An 18,293-nucleotide genomic window follows, 5' to 3' on the forward strand; every position below is an offset into this window, starting at 1 on the left:
AACACTTGAAAAATATTATTGTAGGCGAAATAGTGTAACATTTAGCAAAAGTGTTGCTGAAAGTGTGTGTTTTATAAGAGTCACAATCTTATGAAACAACATCAGTTTGACCTATAAATTGAGCATTCTGAATTCTGAAAAGTAATTCAGAAAAGTCCATCCTCTTCACACAAATTTCAGATTTCATCTTCCCTACATTTGAGTTTTTATCGCTCTCGTGCAAACTCGAGTATATGTTGAATTATCCTGGGTATTCCCGCGTAAAAACTCTAAGACGATTTGAGAGTGCTTGAAATACTATAAGAAAAGTGATATGTTCACGATTATAGCATCGATCCATTCGATTTAAGTTTCTAACAATATTATAGTATTCAAATAATGACAATCAAGGCTTCCATTTCAAATATCAAAGGGAAGAATGAAAAAAATAATCAAATAAAAAATCATGAATCTAACGAGAATGAACATTATTGACCCGAGTATGTTTTGTTACTCTTTCGTAAAAAAAATTATAGAATTGTGGAAATCATAATATCAAAGTCTAATATAAATTTTTTCTAACTGTTAGTATCAGAGTATGGTTATCGAAATTATGATTTTCTTATACAAGATGTATTTTGAACTATATATAATTCAGTAGTGATAATATTGTGTTGAATTGATTTTACAAAATAATGAGTGAATGTGTTTTATATTACTTGTATTGATCGTGTATTTTATATATACATTATTGATATGCACAAATATTTTAAAAATTGGTCCGAACCGGCCAGTTCAACCGGTTGGACCAGGAATCAGAGTTGGATCCAGTCTGATCGTCATTTCAAAATCGCTAGTAAGTCAAAATTGGAGTAAAATCGAAAAAATCGGGTTGAGCCGTATAAAATTGTTCGAACCAAAGAGCCGAAACCAATTTTGTAAAATCGTCGGGTTCAAAAAAATGCATCAAATTGAAATATTAAACTTGCACAAGACCGAGTATATAATAATTCAAAAAAATATTAGTTTGCACAAGACCGGATATAATAATTCAGAAATATTAAGTTCCCACAAGACCGAGTATAACTTTGTTGTGTTATTATATGTACTATTGATTTATATTGTTGTATTAAATTTGTAATAAATTTTGAAATATTAATTTTATTAAGTTGTGAATATATGATTTTGTATGACATATCTATGAAATTTAGTTTCATATTCTTAATTTATTACTTTATTTAATAAATGGTTCAACCGTATGTTTAACCGATTAAACCAGTCGAATCTTAAACCAAATGTTTCACTGATTCGATCTACCGTCTGATTTTTAAAACATTAATATACACTTTGATCGATCTCTCTTATAATTAAATTGATAATTTACATAATAGTATAACATGAATACATATATATAGAATATTGGCAGAATATAAAACTTTTCTTTCAAATTCAAGTTTGTTTACATACATACAATAGAATGCATTAAAACAAAATAAAGTAATTTTAAGTAAGTAATTTTTTCCCTCTATGTAAATATAAACAAATTATATAATTAATTGTTTTACTATATATGTATATGTATTATATTAATGTACTGTAATGCTTAGATTTAATTACTGTATGTGTCAGACAGGGCATAGTTTTTTTTATATTAAATATAATTCATTGTATTGGTATTATTAGGTTAGCAATTTGTTAATAATTAAAGTGATCAACTTCATTAAAGTTTATAATTTTAAATTATACAAATGAATTTTGATGTAAACGTTATATGGATAACATGTTTGTGTTTAATGAGATTTATTATTATATATTCAAAGATAGATTATTACTTGTATATACCTCTGAATTTGAAGTCTGATGTAATTCTTAAATTTTGAGATATGAAATTCTTTGTGAATCTTATCATAAAAGATAAGGAATTCGATATTCGAACCTCGTGAGGAAGGTTCTCTACAAGTTATTGAACACAAATCAAAAGTTCTTCACAGATTGTTGAAACACAACCCAAACTTAGGTTAAGCAAGAGAGTACGAAAGACTAAGGATCTAGGACCGAATAACATCGGTTATCGGCATATTTCTTTTATCCTATAGAAAGAAATAGTGAGAATTTTGTTCGTAAGATTCATGTTATTCTTCAAGTGGAAGATGATCACAAGATTTATAAGGAAGTAGTAACTTCAAGGGGCCCACTCCTCCTTTTGAGAGGATGATATCTAAGACAAAATGGATTCAATAATGTCAAACCATACTTTGTAACTTGTCGATCTACCTAATGATCAAGAACCATTGAATGCAAGTGTGTGTTTAGAAGGTAGTATCATAATAATGGTACACTAAATACCTACAAGGATATATTAGTAACCAAGGGTTTAGACAAAAGGAAGATGTTGATTATTTCGACACATACGTACTAGTAGTAATGACGATGACAATTAGAGTATTGTTTGAATTACTTTCTTTGCATGGCCTTATAGTTCATCAAATGGATGTCAAAATAACATTCCTAAATAGAGATCTAGATGAGGAAATTTACATGGAGCAACTAGAATGTTATGTGTTTCCTGGTAATGAACAAAAGGTGTGGAAACTTGTCAAATCCTTATATGGATTAAAACAAGCGCAGAAATAATGACATCAAAAGTTTTACTTTGTCATTGCAAAATTCAAAAAGAGGAAGACACACAACTTAGACAGATACTTTTCAATCATTATCAAAATACAAATTCAAAGAGTTTGTTATCATCAAAAAGTGGAGATTGTGAAGAACACATCGTATATCTAGTTCATTTTTTATGAAGACAAAGATTATCAAAGAATAAAAGAATCAAAAGTTTCATACACATCAATGATAAAGTTGAACAAGAAGGTTGAACATGGAAATTCAAGTGAAGATTTGAAACAAGTGAACATAACTAAGGTGCTCATTTCAATTTATACTATATTACTTTAAATTGCGTATAATTTCATCTCCCACTTCATCTAAAAACCTTATTGCATCATCATGCATGATTTTCTAAAAACCTTCTTCATCTAATTCTTGTTACAAATGTTTGTACACAAAGTCGTATGAGAATATTATGATATTTATTTGTCTCCATGTTGATTATATGATTGATCATTAGTAACGAGACGAATGAAATTTTAGAAACAAATAGGTTTCTAACTTCCATATTCAAGATGAATGATCTTGGACTAGTTGACACACTTTTGGGGATCAAAGTAAAGCGAAATATTGGGGGTTATGAACTTAGTCAAACACATTATATTGAGAAAGTACTTGATAAGTTCAAACACTCGCATTTCTAGAAAATGAGTACTCCATTTGATCATAGTGTCAAACTTTAAAATAATAATGGAAGAGTTGTGGCTCAGTTGAAATATACAAGTGCAATTGGTTGTCTAATATATTTGATGAAATGTACCTCACATAGCCTTTGCAGATAGTAAAATGAGTAGATTTACTAGCAATCTAAATGGTGAGCATTGGAAGGTCATCACAACGAATTTTGATTATCTTTTGAAAAAACAACAATTTTGGCATCCATTACGGTACATTTCCTGTCATACTAGAAAGATATACTGATTCGAGTTGGATATCGAGTATTAGAGATTATAAATCTACAACTGAGTGGATATTTACATTAGTTGACAATGCAATTTCTTGGAAGAGCAAGAAATAAACATGCATTACTCTCTCGACCATGGAATCAGAGTTTGTGGCTCTTGCGTCTGCTGGACAAGAAGCAGAATCGTTGAAGGACCTTTTGTTGGAGATTCCATTAGCTAAGGACAATGTTTCGAAAGTGTTGATACATTGTGATAATCAAACCACCCTAACTAGAGTATTCAATGAATTATATAATGAAAAGTCTAGGCACATAAGTATTAGACATTCTTTCGTGAGAAAATTGATTAATGATGAGATCATTTCATTGACATTTATGTAAACAAGCTATAGTTTAGCTAATCCGTTTACCAAGCCACTGGCCAGAGACTTAGTAAAGACTATCTTGAGAGGTATGAGATTGAAACTCCTTAAATAAGGGGTCTGACAACAGTAGCAACCCAATCTGAAGTTAACAAACCTTAACCTAAGATTCAATGAGTAATAGCAAGTCGTTGATTTGGATGTTTGTGCAACATTCTGTGACAATGTTGACTATTACATATTGAGGATTGAGTTTTTTCAAACTCTTAATGAAGTTATATATCGATGATATGTATCTCAAGAAATAGATACAAAATTGATAACACCAAAACACACTACATATTTGACTCATATTTCACATGTTTTACCATCCTTTTATTATCATTTCTATTGTTATGTTGATACTTTTCGTTGTTTTCAGGTACATGGCCTAGAAAAGGCCTTACTCGAAGAAACGAAGCAAAATGGAGGAAAAACGGAGAAAAATGAGTAAAATGTACACATGGCATTCGTTATAAAGGTAGCCGCAGGGAAGATGATGTGTCCCACGCCCCAACGATCACAAAGAGTGGGTATGGCCATTTTGGGAACATGGCGGTCGCCATCCCTACATGGTGGTCACCATTTTTGATTTTGGCGCTCCAGTCAAAGGCAGTTGGAGATTCACCCCCATGACCACCATTTTTTCCTCACACGAATGCTGAAGGAGTTACCTGCTTCCATAGGTCTAGTACTAGTATAAATAGGCCATAAAGTCCATTGTTTTTATCATCCAAGCTTAGTTGCAGCATAGGTCATATATTCACTATTAAAGCGATAATTCGTCACATCGAGGGGTTATCGCACCATTATTGTCATTAAGTTTGGAGCATCGTAGTCTTAACGTTTAATCTTACCGCCATTTACATTTCAGTGGTACTAGATTCAAGTCTCCGATTAGAGAAGGTTTTTGATGCATTATGCACCGCTTTATTTTACTTATTTTGTCGCATTGCCTTACTTACTTTATTTTCCCGCATCGCTTTACTTTGTTTATTTCCTCGCACCACTTTACTTTGATTTATTTTCATCGCACCGCTTTACTTTGTTTACTTTATTTCTCGCTTGTTACTTTTCATACAAAAATATATTTTCAAAGCTATACATTTGTTTGCAAGTTCTTGTTGAAACTCAATTACACACATATCACTTTAATATGTCATATGCACTTTTCAATCATATGATATATTGTTTATCATAACCATGTCCAGCTAAATCATTAGTGCTGGAATATGAGGACCGTCGAATCGAAGGTACTCCATATGTTGTCTCTGTAAGAGTGCTATTGGAGGTGTTTTGACTTTAATACAATCTTTAGTTAAAGCTTTCAATCAAAATTACTTTTCAACTGAGCTAAAGAGGTGGTTACTTAGAAAAGGATTTTCTACTTTAACGCAAGACGCGACCAGTGCACCGTGAGCGGATGATATATATTAAAGATAAAGTCTGGTTCCGAAAAATCGAAAATGACGGTTCCTTCTTAACTAACTCTTTTTCAAGGAAGAAAACATCTCCCCATAGGTAGTTCTAATTAGAGATAATAGGAGTATTGTTGATTGATGTGGTCCACGTTTCAATATTACATTTTTGAATTCATTTAAACGTTATTATTTTCATTTTGTTTCCGTTCCAAACATTTTTGATATCGCCTTAGATAAACACTGTGACAATTAGAAATGATAGATTTAACTATTGGTCTCTGTGGGATCAATATCTTTTAAAACTACGCGATAGACTCATAGAGCCCGTTTGTTTTGGCTTTTTTTAAAAATGATTTTTATAGTGTTACATATTTTAGTGTAAAAAAAATTTACAAAGAAACTTTTTATAAAAGCTTCAAATGAAAATTTGGTTTGAATAGTTATTCTTAAAATGTTATTTTAGGTATTTGATCATTTTATCGAAACTTTTTTTGGATATCAAATTTTCAAAAAATCACTTAAATTTAAAGCTATTTCAAATAGCTTTTTATAAAAATCATTTTTAAGATACAACTTTTTGAAAAAACTGTGATTTTGACTATGTTTTGATCTTCAATAATGTATATTTATGTTATAGAATGAACAATTCAATCTTTTAATTTATAAAAAACAAATTTAGAAAAACTTGTAATATTTTAAAAAATATTTTTGTAGAATCCATTTTCAAAAATACAAAGAAAAAATCCATTTTTTAAAACTAAAACAAACTGGCCCATAATCTCCCGAACAAAAATGAACTTCACTTATATGAATTTCGAGATGGTTCCGTCTCAAAGTGAGAGTTGGAGTTTCTCTCATAAAAAATTCACGAAAATAGAAAAAGCACACGACCTTAAATAGTGTTAGGAGAGATGTAGGAGAAAAACCACTAAAGAGTATGTGTAAGGTAACACCAGTTTAATCACAAGGGATAATGATTCAAAGTATTGCTTGTTGGTGTAAGCCCTAGAGGCCAATACTTTTGATACTTGTATCAAATTATTTATTAATAATAAAAGGATTTTTTCTTTATTATGTTTGTTTAATAAAGTCCCTATAATAGCTAGTCTGTTTAATGTATCAAGTGTGACTTAATCATGAGATCCCATTAAACATAAGAACATTATTCTTAAGGTATCCGTAGTCAAACTTTATTGTGAAGTGGGATAACATTAAGGCATTAAGACTATTATTTATATAGACTGATGATCACATCTCATGGATCATGGATAAGGAGTTATTAAGTCTTAAACATAGGTATAGATATTAAGAGTAATATTTATACTGGATTTACCCGCCATGAGAATACTATATAGAATATTATGCAAAGTGTCATAGGTTATTCTCATGGTGATAATGGTGTATACCACCCTTCGACCTGAAACCACTATGGACCCTAAATATAGAGTCGAGTGTCTTATTGCTGATAAAACATTGTCCGTAACTGGATGGCCATAAAGACAGTTGATGGGTACTCCACGAAGCATGCTGAGGGACATGAGTGATCTAGATGGAATTTGCCCATCCTGCGTAACATGATAAATGTCTAAGGGCCCAATATTAAATTGGACAAGGATGACACGGTCTATGCCTTGTGTTCAATATAGACATAAGAGCAAAAGGAAAATTGTACACATAAGTATTATCACAAAAGGATTTGTTAGATCACATGATATTTTCGTGTCTTGGGTAGCATTGATGTGTTGCTAGATACCGTTCACTGTTTATTATGTTAAATAAGTGATTTAATATAATTACCAATGTCGCAAGAACCTACAAGGTCACACACAAAAGGACAGATTGATGAGAGATAGAGTAAATAAGGAACACCATAAGGTACGATGCACTTAAGTGAATTATAGAACATCGTAAGCTACGGTGCACTTAAGTAAAATACGAAATATGGTAAGTTACCACGCGCTTAAGTGATTTTGGTATATCATAAGATATGAGCCACATACACTTAAGTGAATTTTTTAGCTTGCAGGCTATAAAAGTGGTTCTATAAATAGAACCCTTGTGCAGAAGCATTGTATTAGATGGAATTTTGTTTCTCTCCCTCTCTCTCTCTCTCTCTCTCTCACACACACACACACACATTCATTCGTAGCAGCTAGCACTGAGATTGAAGGAATCCATTTGTGTGGACTGAGTAGAGGCATTGTCACCATTCGTGATCACTCCTTAGATCTGCATCAAAGGTTTCAATCGCCACAAGAGGTAACGATTCTATCACTGATCATGCCCATTCATAAGGATCACTAAAAGGAGAAATTGTTAATTTCCACTGCGTTTTGGATCGCTATTCTCCTTCATTGCTACCTAACATTCCGATGAGACTTTGTGTTATGTTTACTAAAGTTAAGTTCAAACCGAAAGATACTTAACATTCTTTGTTTCTCTTTTTGTAGAATTGGTCTTGTCATTATTAGAACAAGTGAGAGATTCTTGTAAATTATTAACAATTAATAATCTTGAATGTGTTCCAAAATGAAAATAAAAAATGAAAGTGAATGTTAATTTTTTAATTCAAAAATAGGCAACACTTGTGAAGTGTTGAAGTAAGCAGTTTGTACTTGGAATTCATAAATAGGCAATACTTCGTGAAATGTTGCAGAATGCAAAACAGTAGAACATTTGAAAATTATTGTTGTAGGCGAAATAATGCAACATTTGAAAAATGCTATTGTAGACGAAACAATGCAACGTTTGAAAAGTGCTGCTAAAAGTATGTGTTTCATCAAGGGTCGCAACCTTATGAAAGAACACAGTTTGACCTATAAGTTGAGCATTCTGAATTCAGAAAAATAGTTCAGAAAAGTCTACCACCTTCACATAAAATTTCGGATGTCATCTTCCCTACATTCGAGTTTTCATCGGTCTTATACAAACTAGAGTATAAGCTGAATTATCCTAGGTATTCTTACAAACTCTAAGATGATTTGAGAGTACTGGAAATACTATAAGAAAAATGACCTCGTTCACGATTTTAGTCTCGATACATTCGATTTAAGAAGGATTTAAATGATCCATGTCTACTAGAGAAAGACATCTCTTTGACCAAACTATAAAATGAATATTTTGTATCAATATACTTTCTCGTATCCTTTTTATGTGTCGTTTTTGAGTAAAAATTTTATTTCTTTTTAATTATCGTTTTCAAAGTTCAAGATAACATTAATTATGATTTTGTCAAATTACCCTCAATTATTTATTGAAGAGAGAGAAAAAAACTCAAATAAATTAATAATTAATTAATGATATTATAGATAAAAAGACAACAATACTTAAAAAAAATAATATATGTGAAAAAAAAAACTACTAAAATAAATAGGAGGGAGTAGTAAACAATTTTTCATATAAAAATTAGTAGTTTTATAACATTTTTTATTTTTTATAAACCAAATATCTTGTTCGCGCAACCAATGAGCATAATAATAGGATGCAAGAGTTTTATATTTATTACATATTTAAAGAAAAATAGTAGTTACAAATTTATTAAATTAATTAATGAGTTATAACTATAATTATTCAGTTTTTAAATTTTATGACATGGAAAATTTGCATAACCGATATTTTGTGTATCAATCTTGAATAGGCCAGTACAAAAGGAGAAGAAGGGAGCTGCATGAGGAACACTACTCTCTTCCCCTTGAATTTTCCGGTAGGAAGAATCATAACTGTTCCCTGAGTAATGCTAGCTCCGAGCTTCGTGGCTTTTGGTTCGCGTTTGTTGCGGAGTCGGTTCTTCACATCATCAGCCGGGTAGAATTTGGGGACCTTCTCTACCGGAGCTTCATGCTTAAGGCTGGGATCGTGGCGGGGGAAAACACCACCGTCATTGGCCTTAATGACTCGGAGTGATATATAACAGACCTAGAGTATTTTCCGATATCCTGATTATTGGTGTTTTCTGCTTTGGTGCCATTGCTGCTGCTGCTCTTTACCATAGAAACCCTAATTTTTCTCCATGTATAAACCAATTTTTTTTTCTGGATGTATTGTTAAGTAATAATAATTATTATAATATTGCTTCCTGTATTTTCGAAATACTAAATGGTATTTAATACACCGTATATCTAATTTCCTTTTTTAATTTTTTTTTAATTTTTAAGATTTGACTTTCATAAATATATTCTGAACAGATCAGAATGAAAAGATAGAGTACAATTTTGAAGCTGCCACGAATAAAATATTGATATTGAAGAAAGATTGAAACTCATTCTAGTGTGAAATGAATCTCTGCATTATTAAATTTAATTTTAAAAAAATAGATAGTACTATCTTTTGCTGAATGAAACGTAAAATGAAGGCAAATTAATTATTATTACACGTGCATTTATACTGTTATTTTCAAAATAAAAACTATTGGAGCAGCACAAACATCATCTTATAAAGTCAACTTAACTGGTGATTTTTGTTGCTGTATTTGTTTAACCTTCTTATTACATGTTCAATGATGTCATTATTTATTCGAAAATAATATGTAGCATGTTATATATCTGGCATTCATGTATATGGAATATGAAAATGAAAATCCTCATGTATCTTTTTTAATTTTATATATATGTATCTCAACATTGTTTATTTTTGTTTCACATTCATTCAAATCCCAAAGTGACAGGTAAGCGGTTCTTTGGAAAACTCAAAACAACATAACAATTCTGATTTATATATAGTCGGAATCATTGTATTATACTGTATAAAATTTGTTGTTGTTATTGTTGTGGTGGTGGGATGATGGAGGGTGGAGGTAGTTTTAGGAGTGGTAGTTCATCAATTTGGAGAAACAATGATGCTGATGAGATTTTTTCAAATTCTTTCCACCAAGAAGATGATGAAGAAGCTCTCAAATGGGCTGCAATTCAGAAACTTCCTACTTTTGCACGAATGAGGAAAGGTTTGCTTACTTCACTTCAAGGGGAAGCCGTTGAGATCGATGTTAAGAAACTTGGGTTGCAAGAAAGAAGAGATTTGCTTGAAAGACTTTTTAAACTTGATGAAGATGACAATGAGAAGTTTTTGCTCAAACTCAAGGATCGAATCGACAGGTTTCAAATTCAAACTTTTTTTTGTTCTTTTGGATTTTGAAAGACATGCTTTAGAAATAAACTGATTTATTTCCTTATCATCCTTTTCTTCATTGAATGATATCAGAGTTGGAATTGATCTTCCTACTATAGAAGTTCGATTCAATCACTTGAATATCGAAGCGGAAGCTCATGTAGGAAGCAGATCTTTGCCTACCTTCTCTAACTTCATGATTAATATAGTTGAGGTAAAGTATCAACTTTTTCTAAATAGTAACTTGCTATGTGGTTTTCTATTGAAGGAGATTCTTATTGAACATTTTAATTTTGAAGGTATTATTGAACTCTCTTCATGTACTACCTAGTAGAAAACAACATCTAAGTATTCTTAAGGATGTTAGTGGAATAATAAAGCCGTCAAGGTATCAATGTACAATTACTGTTCTATTCATTGATTTCTCTTGGGACCTCTTGAACAAATATAACGTGTTTCAATTTGGTTCTTTTCAGATTGACATTGCTTTTAGGCCCTCCAAGTTCTGGAAAAACCACACTCTTGTTGGCCTTGGCTGGAAAACTTGATCCAAATTTGAAGGTTAGAACATATAAAAGAACACACACTTTTTATTTTTTGTCTTCATATTTTAGCTCTAGCTAAATTGGTATTATGGCGTGACTTCATGATCAGTTTTCTGGAAAGGTAACTTATAATGGTCATGAGATGAACGAGTTTGTGCCCCAAAGAACTTCTGCTTATGTGGATCAAAATGATCTTCACGTTGGAGAAATGACTGTTAGAGAAACCTTGGCCTTCTCAGCAAGAGTCCAAGGAGTCGGGCCTCGTTATGGTTAGTCTTCAATTTTGCTTTTTCCTTAGCTGAAGTACTAAGGTTTTGTTTGGATAAATCGCTTAATTAAAAGTTTATCATATAAAGGCTTATGTATAAACTATTTTTATAGCAAAAAGTAAAATAAAGTCAAAGTGTTTTCTTAAACTGTCTGGAAGAGCTTTTAGAAATAAACTAAAAAACCTGCAAATGGTATAATATTATTGATGTTATGCAGACTTGTTAGCAGAGTTATCCAGAAAAGAAAAACATGCAAATATCAAGCCTGATCCAGATATTGATGTGTACATGAAGGTAATATAAAGGTTATTTTATACTTAGAGGATCGTCTATTTCTTTTCCATACAAATAGAAATGATTGATAATATAATGGCGGTCCTTTTGATTCATAATGATCACAGGCTGTAGCAACTGAAGGCCAGAAGGCAAATTTGATAACAGATTATGTCCTGAGGGTAAAACGAATATATACTTTCAAAACCATCTCTAGTCATCCTTATTACGTTTTTTTTAAAATTCTCTTGTTGCTTTTCTATACATTTGCAGATTTTAGGTCTAGAGATTTGTGCTGATACTTTTGTAGGAAATGCAATGTTAAGAGGTATCTCTGGTGGACAAAGGAAACGCGTTACAACAGGTAAAGCAAATTTGATTTCAATCTTACCGCGCATCATGATTAACCACCTTAATAAAAAACTTGCAGAGACAAATGTTAGTATTAGTTGTTATGTCAGCCTTTTCTCCTTTACCTGAATTTGAACCCTGATCCTTAATCGCCTTAATAAATTGATTTTTATGATGTAATAATGTAGGGGAAATGTTGGTTGGACCGAATAAAGCTCTATTCATGGATGAAATATCTACTGGTTTGGATAGCTCAACAACTTTTCAAATTGTGAATTCAATGAAGCAATACGTCCACATTATGAAAGGAACCGCAGTTATCTCACTCCTGCAGCCACCACCAGAGACTTACAATCTTTTCGACGACATTATTCTAATATCTGATAGTCACATTGTATACCAGGGTCCCCGGGAACATGTACTTGAATTTTTTGAGTCATTGGGTTTTAAATGTCCTAATAGGAAAGGAGTGGCAGATTTTTTGCAAGAAGTGAGTTTGATGTTATATACCGTGCTTTAATAAAACGGTTTTATAATTATACTATTTAATGTAATAGTAAATTTAATTTTTGCTATGAAAAATATTATGTTATAGGTGACATCAAAGAAAGATCAAGAGCAGTACTGGGAACACAAAGATCAGCCTTATAGATTTGTCACATCTGAAGAGTTTTCTGAGGCATTTAAATCATTTCATGTCGGCATTAGGCTTGGTGATGAACTTGATATTGAATTTGATAGGTCTAAGAACCACCCAGCTGCTTTGACAACCAAGAAATATGGAGTGGGAAAAATGGAACTGTTAAAAGCTTGCTTATCAAAAGAATATTTACTTATGAAACGCAATTCATTCGTCTACATCTTCAAGCTTTGTCAAGTAAGTTTGAAAATGTAATTAAGTAATGTGTTTTTCCAAGGTATTATCCACTTTGTGTCTTATATAAGTCCTCACAGTTTTGTCATTAGTTAAAAGACGCCTCAATAGATTGAGGAGTGTGGATGTTGATAAATTTCCTTCAGTCTGTAACACATTATTCAAATCCTTTATTGATGCATCCCTCTACTTTTAGTTATTTATAATGGCAATGATTGCGATGACCATCTTTCTCCGGACTGAGATGCATAGAGATTCAGTGGCTCATGGAGGCATATATGCCGGTGCATTGTTCTACGCTGTTGTTGTGATCATGTTCAATGGAATGGCTGAAATTTCCATGGTAGTTTCAAGGCTTCCTGTTTTCTTCAAGCAAAGGGGATACCTCTTTTTCCCTCCATGGGCATATGCTCTTCCAGGATGGATCCTAAAAATTCCCTTGACTTTTGTAGAAGTGGCTGTTTGGGTATTCCTCACCTACTATGTCATTGGTTTTGATCCAAATATTGAAAGGTAAGAGTGATATGTCCTAAGTGTATTTGTTAAATTGATCTTTTTTTTCTTTTTTCCCCTTATCACATTTTCTATATAGTGATATGCATTTGTTTGTCGTATTTAAACACAAGCCATACGCTATAAATCCTAAATTTGAATAATAGATATTGCAGCCACTCTGGAATCAGAGACATAGGCACAATTGGCCAACCTCCTTAATCTAATATTGTGTTCTTTGTTTGCATTGTTCTAACAACCTGCTACCTAATGCAGATTTTTTAGGCAATACCTTGTTCTTGTACTAGTACACCAGATGGCTTCTGGGTTATTCAGATTTGTTGCGGCAGTTGGGAGGGATATGACAGTGGCTCTAACATTTGGATCATTTACACTTGCCATCCTTTTTTCTATGAGTGGTTTTGTCCTATCAAAAGGTTCTAAAATAAACAACCATGGTGTTTGTCGCATTTATGTTCTATACTACTAAGAGTTCTCCTCTCTTTTCTTTGCTTTATGCTCACAGACGGTATAAAGAAAGGGTGGATATGGGGATTTTGGATATCACCTATGATGTATGCACAAAATGCAATAGTAACTAACGAGTTTCTTGGGGATAACTGGAAACATGTAAGTTCTTTAACTATTTTATCTGCTCATTTTCTATGTTTTCCTTAACATATAGTCCAAGTGGTTGGTGCCCGATGAATGTTAGTGTTGTAATTTGTAACTCTAGAGTACCGAGTTCGATTCTTACTCATCAAAAAATATAAATAATCTAATGATCCCTTGAAACTTTTTCTTATGAAAGGTGCTTCCTAACTCAACGGAGCCGCTGGGAATTGAAGTTTTGAAATCTCGCGGATTCTTTACTGAGTCATACTGGTACTGGATAGGTGTTGGTGCTTTAATTGGATATACATTGCTTTTCAACATTGGATATATCCTTGCTCTCACTTTCTTGAAACGTGAGTGACTTCTTCACCTTAAATGTATAATAAAAAATGTTAAGACAAGCTCATGTACTAATTCTACAAAATTAATCATGCAGCATTTGGGAAGCATCAAACTGTTATACCAGAGGAATCTCAAAGCAGAAAAAGAACTAATGTATTGAAGTACATAAAGGATATTTTTTCAGAGCACTCAATGAAAGGTACTTTCATCTCATAACTAAAGTCCATGTAATGTTTTGATGAGTAATAGTTAATGTCTTCAATTCACAATACCTTATGGATAACATTTGAGCGACATCACAGTGATAAATGGAAGCACCTCTCCTAGTACTTTATCCAGTAGACAAGAAACAGTTGCCAAGACAAATCGTAGTAGGAAAAGAGGAATGGTTCTTCCTTTTGAACCACATTCAATCACCTTCGATGAAGTAACATATTCAGTAGACATGCCACAGGTAATGTAGAAGCCGAATAAGTAAAGAGTTTGATTAAAATACACTGTCAGTATAAAAAGTTGTACCTTGTCAGCAAATCACAGCCAATTAATTGTTTGACCGTATAAAAATCTTTACACTGACCGTGTCATAAGATCATATTGAACTTTCAAAGCACTAGTGTGAAGAAAAGATTATCAAATACTTGAACTGAACTTGCAGGAAATGCGAAACCGAGGTGTTGTTGAGGATAAGTTGGTTCTTTTGAAAGGTGTAAGTGGAGCATTCAGACCAGGTGTTCTCACTGCTCTGATGGGCGTGACTGGTGCTGGTAAAACAACTCTGATGGATGTGCTCGCTGGTAGAAAAACTGGTGGATATATAAGCGGGGACATCAGAATTTCTGGATATCCTAAGAAGCAAGAAACCTTTGCAAGAATTTCTGGTTACTGTGAGCAAAATGATATCCACTCTCCTCATGTTACTGTCCATGAATCTTTGCTCTATTCAGCGTGGCTCAGATTGTCCCCTGAGATCAATGCTGAAACCAGAAAGGTTAGTATCTGAATTACCAGAGATTTTTCAATGAATACTAACATGTTTTATAAATGCTGCTAAGTTTGAAACTGACTAATGGTTGCAGATGTTTATTGAGGAAGTTATGGAACTTGTGGAACTGAAACAGCTGCAAAATGCATTAGTAGGACTTCCTGGTGTTAGTGGTCTCTCAACGGAGCAGCGCAAAAGGTTGACTATTGCAGTTGAGTTGGTAGCTAATCCTTCTATAATATTCATGGATGAGCCAACATCTGGGTTAGATGCAAGGGCTGCAGCTATTGTTATGAGAACAGTTAGGAACACAGTTGACACCGGAAGAACAGTTGTTTGTACTATCCACCAGCCTAGCATTGATATATTTGAATCTTTTGATGAGGTGAAAATGGAAAAGTAAAAAAAACTCAAGAAATTAAGAATTTTATGTTTGTTCTTTTCCATTACAATTTACTAAGTGTCTAATATTTGCCATTATGAGTGCAGCTTTTGCTACTAAAGCAAGGAGGGAAAGAGATATATGTGGGGCCACTTGGACATCATTCTTCCAATTTAATCAGCTACTTTGAGGTAGGTAGAAAATATATATCCAATGAAAAATAGAGAATACTGATTTCATTTTTATGCTTCAAATCATTATCTTGTTAAAATTTCAAGTTCATCATGCATACATTTTTTGTCTTGAAGGGAAACCAAGGTGTTAACAAAATTAAAGACGGTTATAATCCGGCAACATGGATGTTAGAAATCACATCTTCATCTAAAGAAGTGGAATTGGGGATTGATTTTGCAGATTTATACAAATATTCAGAATTATACAGGTATTTTTACTTATATGAAACAAAACCTGACTATAGAACTAGTCACTGGATAATAATCTACTTTAACTGTTTCAGGAGAAACAAAACACTTATCAAAGAATTGAGTACTGCAGCTCCTGGTTCGACAGATCTTTATTTTCGTTCACAGTACTCAAGATCCTTTGTTACACAATGCATGGCTTGCTTATGGAAACAACATTGGTCTTATTGGCGCAATCCTATATACACTGCTATAAGATTTCTCTACTCAACCATGGTAGCTGTTTTGCTTGGAACCATGTTTTGGAACCTTGGCTCCAAAATGTAAGATCAAATTGGAAATATTTTACAGCTTCAAATTCTTGAGTTTCTATATCTATTTTTTGGATCTAACATTAAAATTTCATATCAAATTATTGCAGAGAAAAGGTTCAAGATCTTTTTAATGCCATGGGGTCCATGTATGCTGCTGTCCTCCTCATTGGTGTCAAGAATGCTAGTTCAGTGCAGCCAGTGGTTGCTGTTGAAAGAACGGTGTTTTATAGAGAAAGAGCTGCCGGAATGTATTCAGCTTTTCCATATGCTTTTGCTCAGGCAAGCATCCCTTATTTTAAAAACTTTTCTTTTGCTGTAATATCCTCCTAAATCGATTTATCCCAAACAAAAGTGAAGAACGTCTAAAACAATTATAAAAAATAGATACTCATACCATTTCTTGCATTGCAGGTTGTAATTGAGCTTCCATATGTTTTTGTACAAGCTTTGGTTTATGGATTAATAGTTTATGCTATGATTGGTTTTGAGTGGTCTGTGGTTAAAGTTTTGTGGTACCTATTCTTTATGTATTTTACCTTCCTCTACTTCACCTTCTACGGTATGATGTCTGTGGCCGTGACTCCAAACAGCCACATTTCAAATATAGTTTCCTCTGCTTTCTTTTCAGTATGGAATCTCTTCTCAGGATTCTTAGTCCCAAGACCAGTAAGTTTTCAATTTCCTCAAATCCTTAGCCCATTTTAGTTTCATGTTTTACATCTCTTAACTATCAGTTTATTGTTAAGCATAGAAGTATATAGCTAAATTATTGTATTTTTTATGGCTTGGGCTAACAGAAAATTCCAGTATGGTGGAGATGGTATAGTTGGGCAAATCCTGTGGCTTGGAGTTTGTATGGATTGGTGGTATCACAATATGGAGATGTAAAACGCAACATTGAATCCAGTGATGGAGGAATAACAACAGTGGAAGAGTTTTTGAACGATTACTTTGGTTTCAAGCATGATTTTCTAGGAGTTGTTGCTGTTGTTAATGTTGCATTTCCAATACTTTTTGCTTTCATCTTTGCCATATCAATCAAGATGTTTAATTTCCAAAAGCGTTAAGAATATTCATTTTTTGTTTACAAATTCCATCTAATGAATAAAAGATCCCACAACCATTACTGTATATAAATTCCAATCATTATCTTAAATCAACCATTCTTCACTGGCTGCAGAGGACATTCAGGGAGGAATGCCACAACAGCTAGAGAACAAATGCTTAAGAAATTGTCATTAAACTGTTTGATTATTCTAGAATGATGCTGTAATCATGTCGTTTATGAACCTCTTTGTGCTGAACAAATGCATATCAAGAAAGTTTCAATGGTTATCTTTATTATCTATTGAGGTTGAAGATGATGAGTGTTCAACATGTTATCATGGAATTAGATTACAGATTTTAGATGACATCAATAAAAACTTATTTGATGCAACTGGATTTGGTATTATTTTTACGGCGATGTAAAATCTTACTGTAGTTTTGTTGCTCATACATTTACGAGAAGATATTAATGCTAACTCCCACGTTTTAAATTCTAGTCGAATTTCTATTAAAATGTAAAATATATTTGTTGTATTCTACGTGACTAATTGTGATGCGAGCTATGTGAGGCGGCACATCTAAAAACACACTTTATAGTCACATTAATGCAACAATTTTTTGAATAGCGGGGAGATTTGGTATGTAGTCCTCTGTTTTCGCCGCTGTCACCGGCCAAGCCATTAGATGGAAGGGCATCTAAGTCTCTTATACCGTAGTTCTAGGATATTTTCACTGAACATCAAGAAGTCACTATTACAAAGGAGAGAGTGAACCTAATTGAAAAGGGATTTATGATGGTCTCTTTCGAAAGAGGAAATTAATTACTTTCAAAGGTCACGATGGATGAGAAGATTTTTCAAGAACGGTATAATTTTTGGAAGGAGGTGTTAGACATTAAGCTCCTTAGAAA

General features: G+C 32.8%; 1 protein-coding gene across 1 annotated transcript; it reads left to right on the forward strand.

Moving 5' to 3' along the window:
• The first annotated feature begins 9,999 nt into the window (after window positions 1–9,999).
• LOC127125964 (pleiotropic drug resistance protein 1) lies at window positions 10,000–17,774 on the forward strand. The gene is made up of 24 exons (XM_051054826.1): window positions 10,000–10,462; window positions 10,569–10,689; window positions 10,775–10,863; window positions 10,952–11,036; window positions 11,130–11,289; window positions 11,507–11,583; window positions 11,691–11,744; window positions 11,836–11,926; window positions 12,102–12,403; window positions 12,509–12,790; window positions 12,984–13,300; window positions 13,556–13,716; window positions 13,806–13,909; window positions 14,091–14,247; window positions 14,331–14,435; window positions 14,539–14,690; window positions 14,892–15,224; window positions 15,313–15,603; window positions 15,708–15,791; window positions 15,909–16,042; window positions 16,118–16,345; window positions 16,444–16,615; window positions 16,748–17,002; window positions 17,134–17,774. The coding sequence occupies exons 1-24, from the start codon at window positions 10,149–10,151 to the stop codon at window positions 17,401–17,403; spliced, it is 4,338 nt and encodes a 1,445-aa protein (XP_050910783.1). The 5' UTR covers window positions 10,000–10,148; the 3' UTR covers window positions 17,404–17,774.
• Window positions 17,775–18,293: the final 519 nt, after the last annotated feature.

The sequence above is a fragment of the Lathyrus oleraceus genome, chromosome 3, assembly GCF_024323335.1.
Source record: "Lathyrus oleraceus cultivar Zhongwan6 chromosome 3, CAAS_Psat_ZW6_1.0, whole genome shotgun sequence".
Classification (NCBI taxonomy): Eukaryota; Viridiplantae; Streptophyta; class Magnoliopsida; order Fabales; family Fabaceae; genus Lathyrus; species Lathyrus oleraceus.

Bases quoted from the DNA above. Each gene is read 5' to 3' on its own strand.
- LOC127125964 (XM_051054826.1), top strand. From the start codon at position 10,149: ATGATGGAGGGTGGAGGTAGTTTTAGGAGTGGTAGTTCATCAATTTGG. The intron at 10,690-10,774 runs GTAAAGTATCAA...TTAATTTTGAAG, and splicing joins TCATGATTAATATAGTTGAG to GTATTATTGAACTCTCTTCA. The intron at 15,225-15,312 runs GTTAGTATCTGA...TAATGGTTGCAG, and splicing joins TCAATGCTGAAACCAGAAAG to ATGTTTATTGAGGAAGTTAT.